General features: G+C 33.1%; 3 protein-coding genes and 1 long non-coding RNA gene across 4 annotated transcripts; 2 read left to right on the top strand and 2 right to left on the bottom strand.

Annotated features, from left to right (window-relative positions):
• Positions 1–2,651: 2,651 nt before the first annotated feature.
• On the bottom strand, positions 2,652–6,475 carry LOC109816615 (uncharacterized). Its single transcript, XM_083060894.1, has 5 exons — positions 5,152–6,475; positions 4,534–4,991; positions 3,217–3,325; positions 2,858–2,932; positions 2,652–2,767 (listed from the first exon to the last, which is right to left on the bottom strand). Exons 1-5 carry the CDS (start codon positions 6,473–6,475, stop codon positions 2,652–2,654), a joined length of 2,082 nt encoding a protein of 693 aa, XP_082917020.1.
• Positions 6,476–9,512: 3,037 nt separating this feature from the next.
• Positions 9,513–12,259, top strand: LOC109809083 (uncharacterized). Its single transcript, XR_002240647.3, has 2 exons — positions 9,513–10,393; positions 11,823–12,259. It is a non-coding gene; the product is annotated as an uncharacterized LOC109809083 (long non-coding RNA).
• Positions 12,260–12,868: 609 nt separating this feature from the next.
• Positions 12,869–17,811, top strand: LOC109809090 (uncharacterized). The gene is made up of 6 exons (XM_020372313.3): positions 12,869–13,573; positions 14,006–14,194; positions 14,290–14,529; positions 15,448–15,665; positions 16,247–16,501; positions 17,106–17,811. The coding sequence occupies exons 1-6, from the start codon at positions 13,165–13,167 to the stop codon at positions 17,358–17,360; spliced, it is 1,566 nt and encodes a 521-aa protein (XP_020227902.1). The 5' UTR covers positions 12,869–13,164; the 3' UTR covers positions 17,361–17,811.
• A 924-nt stretch (positions 17,812–18,735) lies between these two features.
• LOC109808817 (mitochondrial import inner membrane translocase subunit TIM14-3) lies at positions 18,736–21,178 on the bottom strand. The gene is made up of 3 exons (XM_020371967.3): positions 21,050–21,178; positions 20,563–20,735; positions 18,736–19,130 (listed from the first exon to the last, which is right to left on the bottom strand). Exons 1-3 carry the CDS (start codon positions 21,050–21,052, stop codon positions 18,974–18,976), a joined length of 333 nt encoding a protein of 110 aa, XP_020227556.1. The 5' UTR covers positions 21,053–21,178; the 3' UTR covers positions 18,736–18,973.
• Between the last annotated feature and the right edge of the window lie 259 nt (positions 21,179–21,437).

The raw sequence follows: 21,437 nt of genomic DNA, 5'->3' as shown, positions 1-21,437 counted from the left end.
TTTAATTGAAACTATATAATTGTCTCAATGTGTTACTTTTAAATATGTTGGTAATTTAAGAAATTTAAATAAATTTTTTTAAAATTATGAAGACTAAAAATAATAATTTTAAATTTTAAAAATTAAAAAATTATTATAAATATAAAAAATAAAAAATATATTTAAATCTAATTTAACTTATGATTGGAGATGAAAAATGTGTTTTTGGAGGCACCACATAAAAGAATATGTACGTATGATCACAAAGGTAGGGGCCAAGGATATGGTTTGATTTTAGAGGAAGCGACAAGTATGCACGAAGCAGTGTACAGGACGGATTTGAAATGCGAAGTAAGAAAGAGCAGGTCTTGTTTTCATACATGGAAACTGACGAGTTTTTTTATAGAATAAATCTTACTAATTATTTTAATTAATAAATTCATGATTTGTTATAAATTTTAATGATATAATTATTAAATTAATTTTTTTTAATAAATAGATTAAATTTATAGATTTTTTTCAAAATTTAAAAATTAAATAATACTTTATTATATAAATTTAAATTAATATATAATATTTATTGTTTAATGTGTTTGTCAATTTTTTTAAAAAACAGCTTTTTTGTCTTTTTAAGAAACAAACCCCATTTTTAAATAATTGTTTTCTAAAATATTTTTTATTTTAAACAAATTAGTCCTCATTGTTAGAAATGTTATGTGTTAAAATATCGAGGAAATCTATAATATTCATAGTGAAAAATTAATTATTTTATATGACAAAGGCAAAACAATAATTTTTTTTTATATAGTATCACCATGAATCTTGAGATAGAATTGATTTTTGAATATCATCCCAGCATATTAGCTATTGATATTTCACACTTATTGCAGCTTGCTTAACATTTTTACCCTCTGTAACGACCCGGCTGGTCACTACACACACCACTATACACCGGAAACGCCAGACAGAAAGGACAAGTATATAAATATAGGATCTAGAATATAAATATATACAAAGTCCCTATCCGACTAGAGTTAGAGTGTACAAAAACAAAATACATTATCAATGGCAACACCAAGTAGCTGAAATCAACAAAACATCCACAAAGGTCAACACTGCCTGCCAGCTGCAGACTCGCCACTAGCCACCCATCCTATCCCTGCTCTGCTCCCGTACATAATACGATCATAGCAGTCCAACCACATGAAAACACAAAGGGTAAGCTAGTATAAAAAGATCAACATGCAACAAAATTTAAGTAATATAAACAACTACAACTATCAACACATCACCAGTCAACATTTCATCGATTGTACAACAAACCATCAATTGGCAATTAATGCGTCGTCACGCATATCAACTCGGAGATCTCCTACAGCAACTCAGCCATTATGGCCTACAACAACTCAGCCTTTCGGCCTACAACAACTCAGCCATTATGGCCTACAACAACTCAGCCTTTATGGCCTACAGCAATTCGTATCAACATTCAACACAACACAACTTTTGCAACTCAACATATCAACTTGCAACACAATACAACTATACAACTCAATATCAAATTGCAACACATCTCAACTGTACAACTCAACCTCAACTTGCAACACAACTCAACTTTACAACTCAACATCAACTTGCAACACAACTCAACATCAACTTGCAACACAACTCAACTTTACAACTCAACATGTCAACTTGCAACACAACACAAATATACAACTCCACATCAATCAACCAACATCATCCATTAGTCATCACATTATATTCATCTATTTCAACTCAACTAAGCATAAAACAACATCAACCAACATATAGAAATTTCTCATCTCCGCGCCCGGCGCACTCGTGGTTTCGCCCAGCGCAGTGCAACCAGAGAGCACCAGGGGGGGCCAGCGCGCCCAGCGCAAGCATGCCCGTGCCCGGCGGGACCCAGCCAGAGAGCCCAAGGCTCACTCACGCCTGGCGCAATACCAATTGCGCCCAGCGCCCACAAGGCAGAGACTCCCAAGGAGTCTTACGCCCAGCGCGACAAGGGTCGCGCTCAGCGCAGCACATCAACATTATCATTCAGCTCAATAATCATTCATCACTAACAGCTTAAAACAACATGATCAACACCTAATACGACCCAACCATCTTATTTACAACTCATCTATCTTGTCAAATTACTCACCCAAACAACAAGAGTACACCTAAGCACCTAAAACAACTTTTAACTTAACCAAAATCACCAAATGTGAAATGGCGACCATCACAACAAACAGCGCATCGGGAGTTATACTACTCCTACCATGCTCATCCTTATCTCATATGAAAGATAATCAAATTTCCTACAACTATCATTAAGACACCAAGTCCAAATTCCTTCATCTACCTTGTTAAAAATGATGAAAACCGCAACAGCTATAAAAAAAGGTGACAGCTCAACCTCTCTTCACTAAAACAGCCATATCTAGAGTTCTAAAACTCCTTTTTGAGTGATTTCAGCGCCATTGGAAAGCTAACATCCAAGGCTACAACTTTCATGAAGACCTTAAGACCAAATTAGGTCATCAAGGCCCACCGCTGCAGCGCTCAATCCAGCGCTTTAGCTGCAACTCTCTGCCAGTTCAGTTTCCCCTTCCACAGCTATGGCTGTAAATCCACGGCCATAGCTGCAAGTTTCTGCCATTCTAATTAATTTCCACAGCTATGGCTGCAAAACCACAGCCATGGCTGCAAGTCTCTGCCCTCATGTTTTTCCTTCCCACGGCTATGGCTGCGAATCCACGGCTATAGCTGTGGGTTCCTGCAAGTGCATTTTTCTTCCACGGCTATAGCTGTGATTCCACGGCTATAGCTATGGGTTTCTGAACTTTGAAAACTCCATGGATTTCACCTTCGTTTTCACTCAAATCCTCCATGAACTTGCAATCCCAGGAGACCCAAACCATGCTACAACTCAAATGCACCACTACCAACCACATGCAACCCAAAAACATCAAGAATCACAACATGAATGCACCAAAATTCAAGAGATCACCCATTTTTACCCAACACCTTCAAGAACACCACAAGGTTTCAGCTTGTCAACATGCAACCATCGATCATAGAAAAACCCCAAAATTTCACCCTTTTCCCCGAAACCCCGAAAATGAAATTTTCATCAAAACAGTCCATCAATCTCCAAGAATCAGACAATCTGTGAGTTTCTAACTCACTCAACAACAACCAGCACAAAATCCTAGCTTCCCTTACCTCGGTGAAGAATCCGAGCTTCGGGATTGCGGAGAACGGAGAAGAAGGGAAACTTGAATGAAGAAAGGAGGAAATCTTCATCTAGTCCTTGACTAAGCTTGATCAGCACCTTCAGATTCCAAGTATCACCACAAGTAAGAGAAAGAAAAGGAGAAGTGAGAGCCTTGAAAGAGAGAATTTCTAGTGAGAGTTGTGAGGGGAAGTGTGTATATGTATCAGCCACAGGTCTCACACCCTCTATTTTAATGAAACTTCTATTATAACATTTATTTATAGTGTTAATCACTTATATATTGTCAGTGTAAAAAATTTTTAAACTGACAATTAATTATATCTTTTAATTGTGTCATGTCACTATAAACACATTTACTTTTAACAGTGACATGACACAATTAAAAGATATAATTAGTTGTCAGTTTAAAAAAAATTTACACTGACAGTGTATAGGTAATTAACTCTTATTTATATAAAATATCGTACGGATACTACGATATAGTTACATTTATATTTTTAATATTTTTGTTTTAAATTTTTAACTTTTATATCAATACAAATCGAAATATTACAACAATTAGCTAATGTTCTTGTATTAGGATACACATTTTACTTAATTGCGATTGCGGTCCTTGATCTTGGCTTGGGTCTAGGTCTTCTCGTTCTGTTCAAGTAGTTCGAAGCGGGGGAGGTGCCTGCAAAAGACACTCTGACGCTCAAGTAAGTGATCAACGTATTAAATGTGATAGTTCAAAATTAGTTACGTACCTCGTAAGGGGTCTATTTATAGTGGTTGTTGTTGGACCGTGATTAAGGACTGAGCCCCAGGAAATTAGGGGGTTAAATCAGTGTATTAAGTAAATTAATCTCTCCTTAATTGACCTGATTTAACTCCGTAACCTCGTGTACGTGGAACCTGCTAGCCGATCTGACCGACCACCATTTAATCGAGCCGACCGGGTCGACCGTATTTGGTATGGTCGGTCGGATCGGCCGAGTTGCGTGTTCAGCCTGATCGGTTACCATCCAGTATAGCTAATTTTTAACATTTATTATATTTACAATGAACCATGTTCACTTTTAATTTTTCTGCGATTATTCAATTAAGGTTCTTATTTTATGTAAGTTTTGGATTAATTAATAGTCATGTGCAGTGACGGATCCAGAAATTTTAAGTAGTGGGGGCAATATTTAAATACATAAATTTGTCAAAATATAAAATAAAATTTCTATAAAGATAAATATATATCATAATTGTTCTCTACGAGTTTTCATAGTTTGAAAACATTGAATGATTTGCTCATTTTCAATACTATCAAAAACCTCTCTCTCTATATAAGTAACTAAACAATCATTTAACCATTCATCTCCCATACGATTGCGCATCCGATTCTTGATGATATTCATAGCAGAAAAAGCTCTTTCAACTGATGCAGTTGCCACTGGTAGTATTAAGGCTAGCTCTAAAAGCAAATATACCAATGGATATACAACATGTTTTCTTGTCTCCACAAGCTTCATAGAAAGATCACCAATCCCTTCTAATTTTGAAAAAGCACTGTCAAAACATACATCTATGAAATAATTTTCAAGTTGATTATCTAATGCCAAAAGTTCAATTGGGGAAAATTCAGAAGAATAAAATTGAGCAAAACGAATCAACTTCTCCTTGTCAAATGCAGAAAATGAATCTCTTGGATTTAAACATGCTACACAAAGAAGTAACTCAGTATTTGCTTCTGTGAAACGATTGTTTAACTCTTGAAGTTGTTGATCAATCACTTGAAAAAAATAATTCAACTTGAAAATGATGTAGATTAGAAACTTTCTCTACCCTACGCCTTGACCTTCCTTGTGTTTGAAAAGTGTCATTCATATTTAGAACCACAATGTTATGGTTTTCACAAAATGGTGAAACATTATTGAGCAAAGAAGACCAACCATCATCTCTCATTGCTTGTAACCTTTGTTTGGACACTGAAACTAATTTCATAGCATTTACAATATCTTGATCACTTCTTTGCAATGCTTGAGATAACTCATTAGTAATCCCTAAAATATTTTTTATCAAGTGTAAGGTGAAAACAAATTCAAAAGTTTGCATAGAATTCAATAAAGCACATGTTTCACCTTTTTGTGCTAAACTCATGCCATCTTCCTCAACTATTTCAAGCACATCAATCGTGGAAGGGAACAAGGAAAGTAGACTAAGTAATGTATCATAATGTGAGCTCCATCTAGTATCTCCTGCCTTTTTTATTGTAGTTTCTTGATTCAAGCCACGCCCACTAGAGATTTCTCCTTTTTGCAATGCTTCTTTCACCTTTGCAATTTGACTTTCTCGAAGAATATCTCGACGCTTACATGATGCTCCAACAACATTAGAAATATTAGCAACCAAGTTAAAATTTAATGCAACTCCAACATGTTTTTTTGCCACTGTAACAAGAGCTAATTGAAGTTGATGGGCAAAATAATGAATATAAAATGCGGAACAATTCTCTTTTAATATCAAGCTTTTGAGGCCATTAAATTCACCTTGCATATTACTTGCTCCATCATATCCTTGTCCACGCAACCTTGATAAACTTAATCCATATTTTGAAAACAATGACTCCAAAGTTATTTTCAATGATAAAGCATTAGTATTAGAAACATGAACAAGACCAAGAAAACGCTCTATAACTTGTCCTTTTTTATTAACATAACGTAAAACCACAACCATTTGCTCTTTCACTGAGATATCTCGAGATTCATCAATCAAAATAGAAAACAAATTATCTCCTAGATCATCAAGTATAGCTTTAGTAGTTTCACTAGCAGCAGATCTAACAATATCTTTTTGTATTGTAGGAGCTATCAACTTAAGATTTTCACGAGCATTTTTTATCACTTTATGAATAACTTCATTGTGGTCAACAAGAAAATCTAAAAGTTCAAGAAAATTTCCCTTATTACTTGATGACATTGACTCATCATTACCACGGAAAGCTAATCCTTGGCGTAATAAGAATCGAATGCAATCAACTATTGTAGTCAAATGAATTCGATATTCCTTTTTAGTTTGATCAGACTGCTTACACATTGCAACTTCAATATGTTGCTTTTGTTTCATCAAAGATTGACAATTCCTCCATGCTTGATTATGAAAACTATTTGGACCTCCAACATGAACTTGAAATCTCTCACTTTTTTTCCAATTTGTAAAACCTTCTGTTATGAATACATCACCACTACCTTTATGTTTCTCAACATGTGATCTCATAAGATAACAATATAAATAATATGCTGCATCCTCCTTTTGACTATATTCTAACCAACTTCCATATTTTAAATACCAATCCGGATTAAATTTACAAATGGTATCTCCAAATTGTCTTTGTGGAAAATTTATCTCTTTTGGTTGACAAGGACCCTTTTGCAAATAATATCTTCTAACTTCATCTCTATCACTTGGATGATAATCTGAAATTTTTGACCTTAAACAAGGATCATTAGGAAGCCTTTCCAAATCATATTCTAAAAATCTTATTTTGGTTGGTGGACCCAATTTGACTTCTTTTTCAACATGATTTGAGGAGAAGATGGTTGCTCTGAAGATGATTTTCTTTTAAAATATATTTCCATTGTTACAACTAAAAGCAATATAATTTTAATTAATGTAATGTTCATAACATACAATGTTTCTTCTAAACATAAAAATAGAATGAGTAAATCAAAATCAAAATACTAAATTTCTCATTGAAAATAAAAAAAAAAATTAATTCAAATGAAGCAATATAAAAATAATAACTTTAAATACACTAACCTCAAAGACCACTTTAAATGTATAGTTTAGCTGTTCAAACAAGAAGGAGTATAGATGGAAGAAGAAGTTTATTTTTTTTCTTCCAATTTGACTCTTCTACACTTTAAAATATGTTAAAGGTAGAAGAGAACCTCAAAATATAAAAAGAATTAGAAAAAATAAAAATAAAACAAAAAAAAGATATAAAATATCTAAAAAGAGGTTAATAACAACTTATAATTTTTTTTAAAACTTAAAACACATATATTATTTAATTTATAATTTTTTTTATCTTGATTTACAATTTAAATGTATAACATTTTTTTTTAAAATATGTAATTTGTTGTTAATTATTATAACATTAAAATATTTTTAAAAAAAATTTCCTTTCTCATATAAAGATAATTGCAACAAAACTTAAATTCAGTTTTAATTTTATAATTTTTTTAGTTTTTAGTTTTTATTTTTTTGTTTTTAGATTTTAAATGAAGATAATATAATATTATATATTATTAGTAAAAACTGAAAAGTTAGTGGGGCACAAATTAGTGCATCTGTTCCTGCAACAAATTCAGTTTTAATTTTATAATTTTTTAGTTTTTATTTATTTTTTTTTGTTTTTAAATTTTAAATAAATATAATATAATATTTTATATATTATTAAAAAACAAATTGAAAAGTTAGTGGGTGCAACTGCCCCCACAACGTTCAACGTGCGTCCGTCTCTAGTCATGTGTCATGTGATTATTAGCATTCTCATCTTATTACCCTATTCAGGCTGATGCACCATAATAAATAAAAAAAATAAAAATTACAAAAATAAATTAATAAAAAAATTATTTACTAAATTAAATAATTTTGGACATGTCGGATAACAAGGAAAGAAGAAAACGTCAGAGGTCGTGTCGATTTGTGGAAAACGTTATTCTGAGTGACGCTTTCACACTGCTCACAACTAAAAACGTCAATCCTGTTGACGTTTTCTGAATTAAACATTTTAAAATTGAATGTAAAACGTAACTGGTAAAGAACACAACCAGAACGGTCCGTTCTGAAACCAGAACGACCCGTTCTGAAACCAAAACAGGCCGTTCTGATTCACTCTTTGTGTGTTGCATTTGTATCTGGAACGGGTCGTTTCAGTTACAAAATTAACGAACAAATAGTGGGACCAGAACGGCCCGTTCTAGGTTCATTAATATTTAATTTAAGAAATTTATAATTTTTGTTTCTCAATTTTTAGTTATTCAATTTTAGTTTCTCAATTTTATAAAATTTATAATTTTAATTTTATTAATAATATTATCTATTAACTATTAAAATTATAACATTAATTATGAATTTATATATTAAGTAGATGATTAAATAATTAATATTTAATGATATTTAGATTAAATTATACATTAAATTTTCATTTTTATCATAATTTTATTATTTTTTTTATAAGATAAAAATAAAAATTGAAAGTATATTTTAGTTTAATTATTATATCATTTAGATATTTTTAATGCTATAACTTCAAGAGATAATGAACAACCATTAGTAGTGAGAAAAATTGTAAAGTTTATTGAATTAGAGTAAATTTATAAAATTATAAGTCAGGGAAACAAAATCGCAAATTAAATATTATAGGGATAAAAAGTAAAATTTATCTTTTATTTTAATATTTAATTTAAGAAAAAAGTTAAAGATGAAACGATAGTATAATATTTTTGATAATGTGACAATTAATGAGATGAATTTTTTTAATAACGTGACATTTTTATGACAAAACACTAGACATGCTAATATGCGGAACAAACGTGAGTTTTGCTTTTAGTTCTCATCTTTGTCTTCGTAAAAAGCCAGTGAGTTCTGATTTGGATAAACTCATAGGAAAATCTTAGTACTTTTTTATAATTTTAATTTAGTTCAAAAATTTTAAATAAATTATATTTTAAATTATTAATTATATATAATTCAAATAATATATAAAATTAATAAATAATGAATAATTTTAAATAAAAAATTTAAGAATTAAATTATATAACTATATTTTTTCATAGTCCTTCTTTCATGAACCTGGAATGGCCTGTTCTGAATCCAGAACGGGTCGTTCTAGTCCCACTAGTTGTATGTTAATTCTGCAACTGAAATGGCCCGTTCCAGATACAAATGCAACACAAAGAGTGAATCAGAATGGGCTGTTCTGATTTCAGAACGGGCCGTTCTGGTTGTGTTCCGTACCGTACCAGTTACGTTTTACATTCAATTTTAAAATTTTTAATTCAGAAAACGTAAACAGGGTTGACATTTTTAGTTGTGAACAGTGTGAAAGCGTCACTCAGAATAACGTTTTCCACAAATCGTCACTCTCTCTGACGTTTTCTTCTTTCTTGTTATCCGACGTGTCCAAAATTATTTAGTTTGGTAAATAATTTTTTATTAATTTATTTTTGTATTTTTTATTTTTTTTATTTATTCATGTGTTCTGGTATCCGACTATCGTATTATATATATAGGCTTCCAAGCTAAGCTAAGTTATTTGTGTGGTTCCATCAATTTCATGCTGTGTTAGCTAGCTTCCTAACCTTGTCCTTATATTCCAGTTCTAGCTTCTAAAGCTATCTTTCAACCTAATCACCTTTACCTAAAGAAGAACATGCCCCTCTGCTCTGAGCCTTGTAGAAATTAAACTCTCCATTCCCAATTACACTCTCTGTCTGCAGCAACCATCACTACTTGCCCTTCTACGTTGAAAGGGTTTTGCAGAACCAAACCTTAGTTATTTTCGTTGTCATGCTATCATAGCTAGAGAACATATATAACTGTTTATTAAGACATATTTTCACTACATTCTGCTTCATTACATATCCTTGTATGTCTTGGTTAACATTAACAACATATATCTCCTCTTAAGTTAGCTCAAAGAATTGTTATAATCGTTGTAGCATATATAGAGTTTATATTGTAGATTTAAATGTAGATTGTGCATGGTTAAGGGGTTTAATGAGTAAAAAATGAAAATTATATAAATTGATTTTGAAAAAGTTGGACAATGTTGAATGCTTACCGATTCAAGTGGCTGTTTGATGAAGTGAAAGTGCCCTAGTTTCTAGATGTAGTTGAGTACCCTTTGATGTAAAGAGGGTTAGAAAAGCAATCAACTGGACCCTCTCATTGTAGTTATCTTCAATGACAAAGTTTTGCATCAACTAGCTTCATTTGCACATACGCCATACCTCAGCCATTTGGATAGATCTTCTCCATTATTGTTTTTTTGTTGGTGATGTGATTGTGACAAACAAGAAAAACATCCTTTGACTGAGGGTTTATGATCTAAGGAAGGGGATGACTGGAGGTGCTACTTTAATTTCGAAATGTGGGTCATTATTCCTCCGTACATGCATGTGGAAGGTATGCATCGATCTATTCTTCTCTGATTCCCTCTATTTTTCTTCTATTTCGTAATATTCTTATTAATCATTTTTAGACATTTTCTTTTGAAAGGTCCACTCCCATTCTGGGCTGGACCGGATGGATGAGGAAAGGAAATAGATTCCCTGACTTTGGAGGGGGAAAGTTAGGGTAACTTAATCCATTTAAATTATTGGATTTGTAATAGTAGATCAGACTGTGACATGTGTACATTTAAATGTGCACGTGTCACAATCTGATCTATTATTACAAATCCAACGGTTAAGATGTGTTAAGTTACCATAACTTTGATATCTCAAAGTCAGAGGATCCGGATCCATGAGGAAAGGGTTCAAAATAAATTAAAAATGAATCGTAAAAGAGTGAAATATATATTTAATGTTATCATTATTCCATTTTTTAAGTAAATTTGTATTTTTATTGTGTCATAACGCTTATTATATTTGTATTTTTTTCTCTCTAATTAAGTAAATTTGAACTTTGAAGTGTCTCAAAAATCAGTTTTTTTGAATGTTGTTTTGTAAGCTGAGTAGTTGAAAGACCAATTTATTTTCTTCCATCTCATAATAATCACTTAATTAGACACAAATATTCTTACTCCAGCTTATTATGAAAAAGACATTGTTGACAGGGAAAAATATGCACTTGGTGATTTTTATGCTCCTAATAAATTTAAGAGATATCATTTGTGTAAATAAAAAAATAAACCTTAGCATAAACCGGTTAAAACTAATTGTTCAAAACTAATTCTAACCTAACTTTAACATAAACCACTACATAGTCAAGCATAAAAAAATGCATTTATACATAGAATTTGGAAGAAAAAAAGTGCAAAAATAGAGAGAAAAAGAAAACGTGAAATAAGACAATATATGATAAAGAGATAAAGGAAAAATTAATATTGTAAAAGTTATGAATAAAGTAACACTACTTCTAATTCTAAACATAAAATCATAGAACTAACCGCTTTTCAATTAGCATTTCAAACTAACAAAAAAGTTGCATTTTTAAACTATACTTTATTAACTTGATTAGTTTTGTCATTCTCTGTACTTTACCTTTTAAATTATACTTATTTTACATGAAAAAAATAAATTCTCCAGGTTATTAATTTCACACCTCCTTTCCCATTTTCTTGGTCTCGCTCTCACATTTGTTGAAGCAAAAAGAACTGAAAGCAATATTCAGAGATTAATTCTTCATTCTAATTAAACTGTTCTCTGTGTTTTTTTTCCCTCAGCATAGATCTTCTATACCATGTCTTAAATGTTGAAAAGAAGAGGCGACAAACTAGAGCACTGCTCTTAATAAACCTAATTAGTAATTACCATCACAACTAAAGTTTAGATTTTTTAAATTGGTTAAAAAAAGACTTTTAACATATGTTATAATGGTGTTATAAATTCAGGGAATGAAAAAGTTGAATTGCGGCATCTTGAAGAGGAAAAATTCTATGATTCAGTAATGGAAGTTTTCAAGGAAGTGGAAGAAGAGAAGGAAGATAATACAAATTGCTGATCTATGGAGTGAAGAACGTGATGCAAATGAAGCTAGCTGGTGCAAAACCTGTCCTTGAAGATAAATATAATGAGATGGTCCATTTGATTGCTTTTCTAACGTTCTTTAGATCAAAGGGTGCTCAACCCACACCAAGAAACTGGAGTACACTAAGATAATCGATCAGGGACTTGAATCAGAAGACATTCAACTTATTGTGGAACTTTTTCAACTGGGACATTTGATTGCTTTTCTAATGTTCATTTTTTGGCTCACAATGACAGTATTAGTGAGAGTGTAACTAAACTAGATTTTCTTATCCAATTATCTACAACTATTTTAGACAAATTTTGGGTTTCTTCTTCTATTGTCGGTATACCCGTCCCTAATTATGATTAATTTTATAAAATTATATATAATTATCAGTATAACTAATGTTAATTATTTATAAAATAAAGTAAATTATTATTAAGTATTTGAATAACACCATAATATATACTATTAATTCCTCATATAGTAAAATTAACTATCATAATTAAACATTATTTTAAGAAACATCAGACTTACATTAATTGCACTAAAATAGCCGAAGTTAGTGGTTAAATAATTATTATTTTAAATTTTGGTCCCAACAACCAAAATAATAGACTGTAAAATACAAGTAATTTTCACTCAACCGCCCCAGCAGACACACACCGTCCTAATAATGCGTAGGACGTTGGTTTCACGTGGTATCCAATCGTGTCTGACGTGGCCGTATCTTCACCTTCAACTTCCATCAAATTTAATAAAAATAATAAATAATTCACACATTTACAGTTTTAAAAAATAAAAATTCCCCATCATAATTATGTATACAGCAGCATTTGCTAATTTTAACCATAATCACCTTAAATGCTATATTTATTAATTAACCGTATAATTTTGTTTCCATAATACTTGTTGAAGGAGTGGAACGGAACAATAACTTCACGTATACGCTCCATTCTAATCTAATCACCTTTTTCTCCCTAATATTCGTTTAATCTCCTTTTTGATTTAATTTTTTGACTCGTTTTGAATATTTGTCGGATTATTATGATAATTTATTCCAGATTCCAGAATAATTAATCAAAAGGTTATGCTTCTAGATCACGCTTGCTTAAAAGAAAAGTAGCAGTTAGGAGTGTGTCACCGTATCGTGGCTCTGCATCATCACCGTCACGGGAATAAGTAACTTTGCTGGGTCGAGAATTTCGCTAGTGAGTAGCGAAATGGCGGAAGTGACGGGAAGGAACACGTGGACGGAGGAGCTGGCGAGTCTCATAGAAGATTCTGGAGTTCACTACAGCGGAGATCCGATTACCGCGACGTCGTTTGAGGCGAGGCGTTCGGTCTACGCGCCGCAGAGCGCGTCGGTGGAGTCGGCGGAGAGCTTCAAGGAGCAGGCGTTGGGGTTCGTCATGGCTTGGTGCGAGATTCTCGTTGAGTTGGGGAGAGGGTTTAGGGATATTCTGCGTCAGAATTTCATGAACGACGACTTTTTTTTGGTGAAGAAGCTTCGTGGACCTTGTGCCAGGGTTTCCAAGAGGTTGAGCTTTCTCAACGACTTTCTCCCCGAGGATCGCGATCCGCTTCACGCTTGGTCCGTTGTCTTCTTCGTTTTCATTCTCGCACTCGCAGGTTGCACGATCATTTTATGCTATTTCATTGCCTATGGAAAACATAATTCGTTTAACTTAGTTTCGGTTTTTTTTTTTTTGTCCAATTATAGTACTATTGTGCATTAGAGTCAGTGTATTTATTGTTCTTATTACTGTATATTACTCGGATTGGATTTTTATAAATGAAGTAATCTATAGATTCTCTTGCCGTTCTTTGTCATGAATTTTTTCCATATCTGTTGAGCCAAGTCTCATGTTGTATTAGATTTTGAACCGAGTTTTGTAACTGCTTAGAAATTATCTTTTTCCTAATCCTGATAGTGTTAGTTTTATTTTATTTTTATTTTTTATAATGTAAAGAGTAGTCATCGTTACTAGTTTCCACCAGGAAACCTAGCTGGGATGGTATTAGTTTGGTGCAAGATTTACTGAATGTTTGAGTTGTTTGCAGCTATAAGTGTAGATCCCAGTCGTGAGGCAGTGGCTCCTCTGGTTAAGGTGCGTCAACATCCTCCTAGTGCTAGTCGTGTGCAACTTCCGGATGGTAGATACATGGCTTATCATGAACAAGGTGTTTCTGCAGACCTGGCTAGATTTTCGCTTGTTGCTCCACACTCTTTTCTTTCATCCAGACTAGCAGGTAAAATGTGTCGGAATTTTTAGTTATTGGAAAGGCTTATTGGATTGGATACAATCTTAAATAGAGGCTAAATTTTATCTATAATTTTTTGAAAGGTTTACCTGGAGTCAAAGCATCGTTGCTTGAAGAGTATGGCGTTCGCTTGGTCACATATGATCTTCCTGGTTTTGGGGAGAGTGATCCTCATCCAGGCAGAAATCTCAATTCATCAGCTATGGATGTGCTGCATCTGGTCAATGCTGTCAATGTTAGTGAGAAGTTCTGGTTACTGTGCCACTCTAGTGGATGCATTCATGCTTGGGCTTCCCTCAGATATATTCCTGAGAGAATTGCAGGTTGTTCACCTTTTTAAAGCTTTTAAATTACTAGATTCCTTCAAATTGCTCATAAAAATTTATCTGGGAGCTCATTCTGACACTAATAAGAAACAAATGGGTATATCTGGAGTCTCGACTAGTCCACAGTGTGGTTATGTTAGTTCCTTACTTCCAATTATTTTCCTTCCAAATCATTCACAGTAAGCATTGTAGAAGACCCTGCAGAAAAAGTCAGCGTTATTGGTTCTTACTGTATGTACTAAGTTACAGATAGTTAGAACTCAAAACAACTCAAAGGGTCAGCATAGTCATGCTATAAAGTTTTACATTTCTTAATAAATGCTATCTCACCTGCTTTAAAACCCAATGAATGACTTGTTTGAATGTCTAAAGAGGATACGGAGTAACAATTGTTTTCCTCAATAAAAAAAAAGATGAAAAATATGAGGTGTTTCCTTGAGAATAGAGCAGTGTGATATAGGTACAAATCTCTTGTAACATGATTTAGAAGATGTGACAATAGATTTGCACTCATACTCATTATAGAAAATATCATTTGTTGGTGAAAACAGCTTGTTTGATTCATCCAGGGAAATTTGTTTTGATGCTGTATAAAACTACAAGTGGTAGTCCTATTAAAGCTTTCTAGCCCTATTACTTCCCATGCAGCTTGTAGACTGAGGATAATTATAAACTCAAATACTGATAAAATTTTGAGGCACGTACAGATCTAATGGCGATTAAGTTATTAATATGAGTTCATCTTAATCTTACAAGTTAATGGGAAAGAAATTAAAAAGAAAATCAATGGAGATCATACCAATAAAAGCAATTTTCTTTTTGATTGTCTACCTTTTTTTTCTAGTATATCTACCCTCCAACAAAGAAAAGGGACACATTGCAGAATTTGATGTTATTATATTGTTCGAATTGCAGGTGCAGCTATGTTGGCTCCAATGATTAATCCATATGACCCACACATGACTAAGGAGGAGATGAAAAGAACTTGGGAGAAGTGGCTTCCAAGGAGGAAAATGATGTATTCCTTGGCTCGTAGATTTCCAAGATTTCTCAGTTTTTTCTATCGGAAAAGCTTTTTGCCTGAAAACCATGATGAGATTGATAAGCTGCTATCTTTCTCACCAGGAAAGAAGGTGAGTGTGTCATAAATCATAACTTGAACTGCATAACAAGCATAATTACTTTTAAAGTATGTTGCATTTATCATCAATATAACTGGCTTTTTATGTATTGCAATAGTATAAATGGAGTGGATTCATGTCTACTTGAAACAGAGTTAATTGTTGGCATTTGGTTCAAATTTGTGCAGTGAGTTGTCTGTCCATGCTTTACGAGTTTGATACTGAATCACACCGATTTCTCTGTCAGTTTTTCAACTGTCACTATCTGGTTAAGAAAATCCTGCTTATTCATTTTTGAAGCTGCAGAGCTTTATTTAATTCTGCGCACTTCATTTTTGTCACATCTGACAGAATATTACTTATTCTTATGATTAAAATACCACTTTGAGAAACTTATTTTCATCTGTCCCTTGCCTTGATTGATGAAATTGTCACTTTAACATAAAATTAAAGATGACTTTTAAATAAAAATCCAAAACATAGTGGTAGGCGGCATAAGTTACCTCGATTCATTAGCAGCTTGCAAAAGTTTTTCAAGTAAAAGACATTTAGCTCTGGCATGATTGTTAATGTAATTGTTATCGCATGTGCAGGATAAATTTGTGATTGAAGAGCCAGAATTTGAGGAATTTTGGCAGAGGGACGTGGAGGAGTCCATTCGTCAGGGAAACATACGCCCATTTATAGAAGAAGCTGCTCTGCAGGTATCAAATTGGGGTTTTGACCTTAAAGAACTTCATGTGCAGAAGAAGTGTCAGACAAGAGGCATACTTCTTTGGTTGAAATCAATGTACAGTCAGGCGGACTGTGAATTAGCAGGATTTCTTGGCCTTACACACATATGGCAGGTTTGATTTTTTAACATTGTTCTTTGGATGCTACACTTGTATCGTTCTGTATTGTTTCATCATTATTTGTAATATTTTATATGTTGTCATTCATGTGCAACTGACATTCTTCATGCGAAGTTTAAGTTCTTTGAAGTTGTAAGAATGTGTAGGGATAGCTTAGATTTTTAGATAAGAAAGTGGGAATAAACACCCTCTTCCACGAAGGTGGACAATTAATATCAGAAAATGGTAGCGAGTATTATTGCATTAACTAACTCTGAATATGAGTTTTGACCTAACTCAACCCAATCTTAAAGCTAATTGCTCCATAAAAGTTCAATCCTAGCCTTCAACAACTTGCTAAATTGATGCAGATCAATTTACCCAAAGAGGGGAAAACAGATTTTGATCTCCGTGCTCAACTATATCTCAGATTACATTTTTTATGTCTTAAATTTGCAATCAATGCATCATGTAACAATCATTCATTTTAGTGCTTCTTTTTTAAGAGTCTAGTGTAGACTTATCTAAATAACTTGGGTACAAGGAATTTTCATGTTTTAATCAAGTTCAACTTGTTATTATGTGTAAATCTTACGTTTCCCATTTGAATACTTAACAGGGACTGGATGATAAGGTGGTCCCACCATCAATGATGGAATATATAGAACGGGTTTTGCCAGAGGCAGTCATCCATAAGCTTCCAAACGAGGGCCACTTCTCGTATTTCTATTTTTGTGACCAATGCCATAAACAGATGTTCGCCACTCTATTTGGAACTCCTCAAGGCCCTGTTGAACGACAAGAGGAAACTGCTGCATTCGAGGAAGATAAGGAGGAAGAGGTTTTACAAGTAGTACCTGTTGACAGCTTCTAATGTGACATGACAGTAACTGCTGATAGGCACCGTCTTAGGTTGGATGTAAATACGACAGCCACAGGCGGCTCCACTGCTCGGTGGAGCTTGAAACAAGAGAATGAGTGGTCGTTATAATTATCGGAATTTTGAACCCTAAGGGCTTTTGCAGAATCATATAGGTAAAACACCAATGTTACACATTCTTTCTCCTTCCCTGTCTAATTGCTTCTAGACAGTTCCCCTTGTAATCATTTTTGTAAAACTTACATAATTATTATAAGATTTTCAGTCATATCATAAAAAAAAGGTTCCAAGTTGTATCCTATATGAATAAGCTAAAGCTACTAAATTAGTAATCAGTAACCTTTATATTTATATTAGTATTATTAATACAGAAAAGGTCTCTTTTAGTGTACAAAAAATTTAGACTAATTTACTTTGAAATTTTTCTCTCTTTTATTGCCTTTTATTATTCTTTTCTTTTTTCTTCTTAAACGTAACATTCAGTATTTAATTTTTTCATTTTTTTAATGTAATGAAATGAAGATAAACAAAAGAATTAGACTAAGCAACTAGCCTCATGCATGAGGACTTCCTGGGCCCCACTTGGGAGGCTTCTCCTTGGCCACGGATATGAAGATCCACGAATAATTGTTACATGAATTAGCAATGAAAATGAACTCGGGCTGGGGGTACTTGATCAAATTCATTTCGACTATTACGGGGAAATTGGGACAAGATGTTATTACTTGTTCTGCATCCGTCTTGTACCAACCCGCTAGTAATACAGTTAAAAAATAATTTTATAAAACTAGGATGAAGAAAGGAACTTATATATGAAAAAATTTTATTTTTACTTCTTCAATTATGTTGCAACGTGTTGCTTGTTTCCCTTTTTTTTTTTTTTTTTTTACTCATTTACCAATTTTTTTTAATTAGGAATTGCTTTTTTTTTTACTCACTAACAAAGGCAAGGATGATATCCAAATTTCAGCCCAGCGAAGAAACGGGCGGGTATCGTTTAAAAAATCAGGAGTGAGGTCGGAGAATCAAAAACTCACCCCGCCTGCCCAGTTGCCGCAAAGCTTACACGCTGCATGAACTTAATCTTGAATGATCTAAATAATTGATATTATTACTCTCAGAAGAATTTTCACTTAAAACATTATATATATAGAATTTTTTTTATTTTAGTTATGATTTTAAAAATATTTTTCTGTAGGCCAAATTTAAGTCATATGACGAGACGATATTAGAAAGGTAAATTAATTTTTTAAAATAATTTTAAAAACATTTCTCAAATGTTCTGTAATTGATACAATTGATTACATCAAACTGAAGTGGCATTGACTCAAGTCAGAAGCGAGAAATCACGTGAAAAGACAATACTAAGTGCAAGTAAAGAAAACACATTTATTGGGAGCAACCATAACTCAACTTCAATATCACAAACCACGTTCAATGCAGCTTGATCATCCCGATACATACATAACCATGTTCATTTTTCTCACTATATAATTGGCACTACAAGAAATGATTCGGCGGTGACCCAAAAAAATTAATAATTGATTTCTAATGTAGACAACTGTCTAAAGAGTCAAAAATATGGAAAGAAAGGTATGCAAGCAAGTTTAAAATGCTGAACCCCCACCTTTGGTCTTTCCAAGTAAGATATCTTTTGCTTCATTAATTTTGGATGCAAGGTAATGACTACCACCCGCATCTGGATGGTTTGCAACCATCACCCTCCTATGTGCTTCTTTAATCTTATCTGTTGGAGTGCGCTCTCTGCCACATGACAAATAATAGCTCAAAATTAAAGACAATCATAATTAATAAAAAGAAAGACAAATTAAACACAATTTCCGTCAATCTAAGACTTCATTGACCAGTCAATAACAACAAAAGCAGGGCGGTTCTGGTTGAGTAGATAATGCCACAGCTATCAAAAACAATAACATTGAAATAAAGTGAAAAAAAAATATGGTGGGATTAATAGGAAAAAAATCAGAACACGTCAGTTACGTCAACAGAGACTTAACGAGTTGGAAAAAGCAAAGAACATACATAAATTTGCAAATATCAAAAGTGAAGTGTGAAGGTGAAACACTTAAATTAAAAAAAGGAACAAAGAGCTGCAAGCCATGATGCTTGATAGATGCAGTAGAGGAGTAAGCCTATCATAAAATATCAAGCTTGACATAAACAATACTAACAAGCGATAGAGGCATTGGATGGAAAGGAAATAAGGAAACACTTGATGTTTATTGTCTAAACAGAGGTAATATTTTTGTATTTTGTGTTGAAGACAGGAACCCCCTATATATTTCAGAGATGAAACGAGACTAAATCATTAAGACGCTGATAACAGTCATAATGGATGCATTTTACTGCAATAACAACCCAGAATTGTAGCTGCAACAAAAAAAACTCCATTGTGCAAGACTGCAAGTCTCTTCCACCAAATATAATGCCATAATAGCATACTTTGACAAGCTCAATAATCGTCAATGATTCAAATCAGAAAATGGATGTGTAGATTTTATGTTTTTTTTAACCCTAAACAATGCGCTTACAAAGAACCATCTTCACCATATTAAGCCATATCTCTCCATCATCTACGGTATCCAAGTTGTTTTAGGGAAGTATAATATATGAAGGGAAAAAAAGGCAGAAAAGGGAGAAGGATGTATCCTGCCATCTTGTGTCCATACTCCATCGATGATGCAGCCTGAATACTAGACAGGAAAGGAAATTGTTGTTTTTGTGCTTTGCAGATGTTTCCAAAATTCTACCTAATCACATCCCAAGTATATACCAGAGACTCTACGGTCCATAACAACTCAATCAAAGACATTTGATGCACACACTTCCAACTTTCCAAACCGCAAGCATGGCTGGTATTAGACATATAAGATGGTTGCAAATGTCCTCAGAATCTTACATTGATTTTTTCAAAACACAAACTTGACTCAAGTGATGATTAGGACAAAACCTTTGTCATGTAATCTTACCATGAAAGGACTTAACTTTATTACATGTTGGGTAATGGATACACATTCAAGCAGGTTGCAAAAATAACACAAGAAAGATTAATATGTTAGAAGACAAAAAATACGATGAATTAATTCAATCAATCCCCCAAAAAGGTGATGACAAAACAACTACAATCAACACAATATAAAAAGTATTAGAATCTTGAAACAAAAATGATAGTTACCTAACACCGAGTATAAGAGCTGCTTCCCTTCTAGTCATGGTAGCCTGGAAACCACCTTCATAAAATCTCCGCATCCTCGGTGGCCTAGCCTTGAATGCTTGCCAAGCCTGGATACCATATTTACCAGCATAAGCTGCAGCCGCCACTGCAAGCCCTGCCATTAACGGTGTAGCCTGTTCCAAATTCCAATTTCAGTTCCACAAAACAAACACAATATCAAAATTAAAAATTTCCCCATATCCCCTACCCTCTGCAGGTGTTTTCAATATATCAACATAAAACCCTACCCCCGAACCCTCTCCGATTCCCTACCCACAAACAACATTTCAGACTGCAAAAAGTTAAAAAAAGAAATCAAATAGAATAAACAACTTAGCATTTGGATCCACAATTAAAGGGGAAAAACTATTGAGAGGTTGAGGATGGTTTTCGAGCTTGAAATTGAAATAAAAGGGATGAGATTTGAGGAATGACGAAAAGGACTTACCATTGAAAGCTTCAGAAACTGAAAATCAAGAAATTCGAATAGGGTTTTGTCCGAAAGGAGGGTTCAGTTGAGGAACATGAAAGAAACTTGAGTTTATATTTTATATTTATATTTATATATTTTATTTATTTATTTAATTGGCTTGTTCCGCACGTCTGAATTTTCTCGTAATTTCTGGTTCCTTAATTCTTCTCATATTTACCGCCTCCAACCACATATTCCTTCTACTTTTTTTTTTATAAAAAATATGTATTTTAATTTTAATAACCCATAGAATTATTTATTTTTAAATTTTAATTGTTTTAATAAAATTTAGCGTTAAATAAGCAGCTTTCCGTGAATTTTTTTAAAATAAAAAAAATACTTGAACTAATCTTATTTTTCTTTT

Source organism: Cajanus cajan, chromosome 7 (assembly GCF_000230855.2).
Source record: "Cajanus cajan strain Asha chromosome 7, NIPB_CcT2T_4, whole genome shotgun sequence".
Taxonomy (NCBI): domain Eukaryota; kingdom Viridiplantae; phylum Streptophyta; class Magnoliopsida; order Fabales; family Fabaceae; genus Cajanus; species Cajanus cajan.
This window is presented reverse-complemented; position numbering and strand designations above follow the sequence as displayed.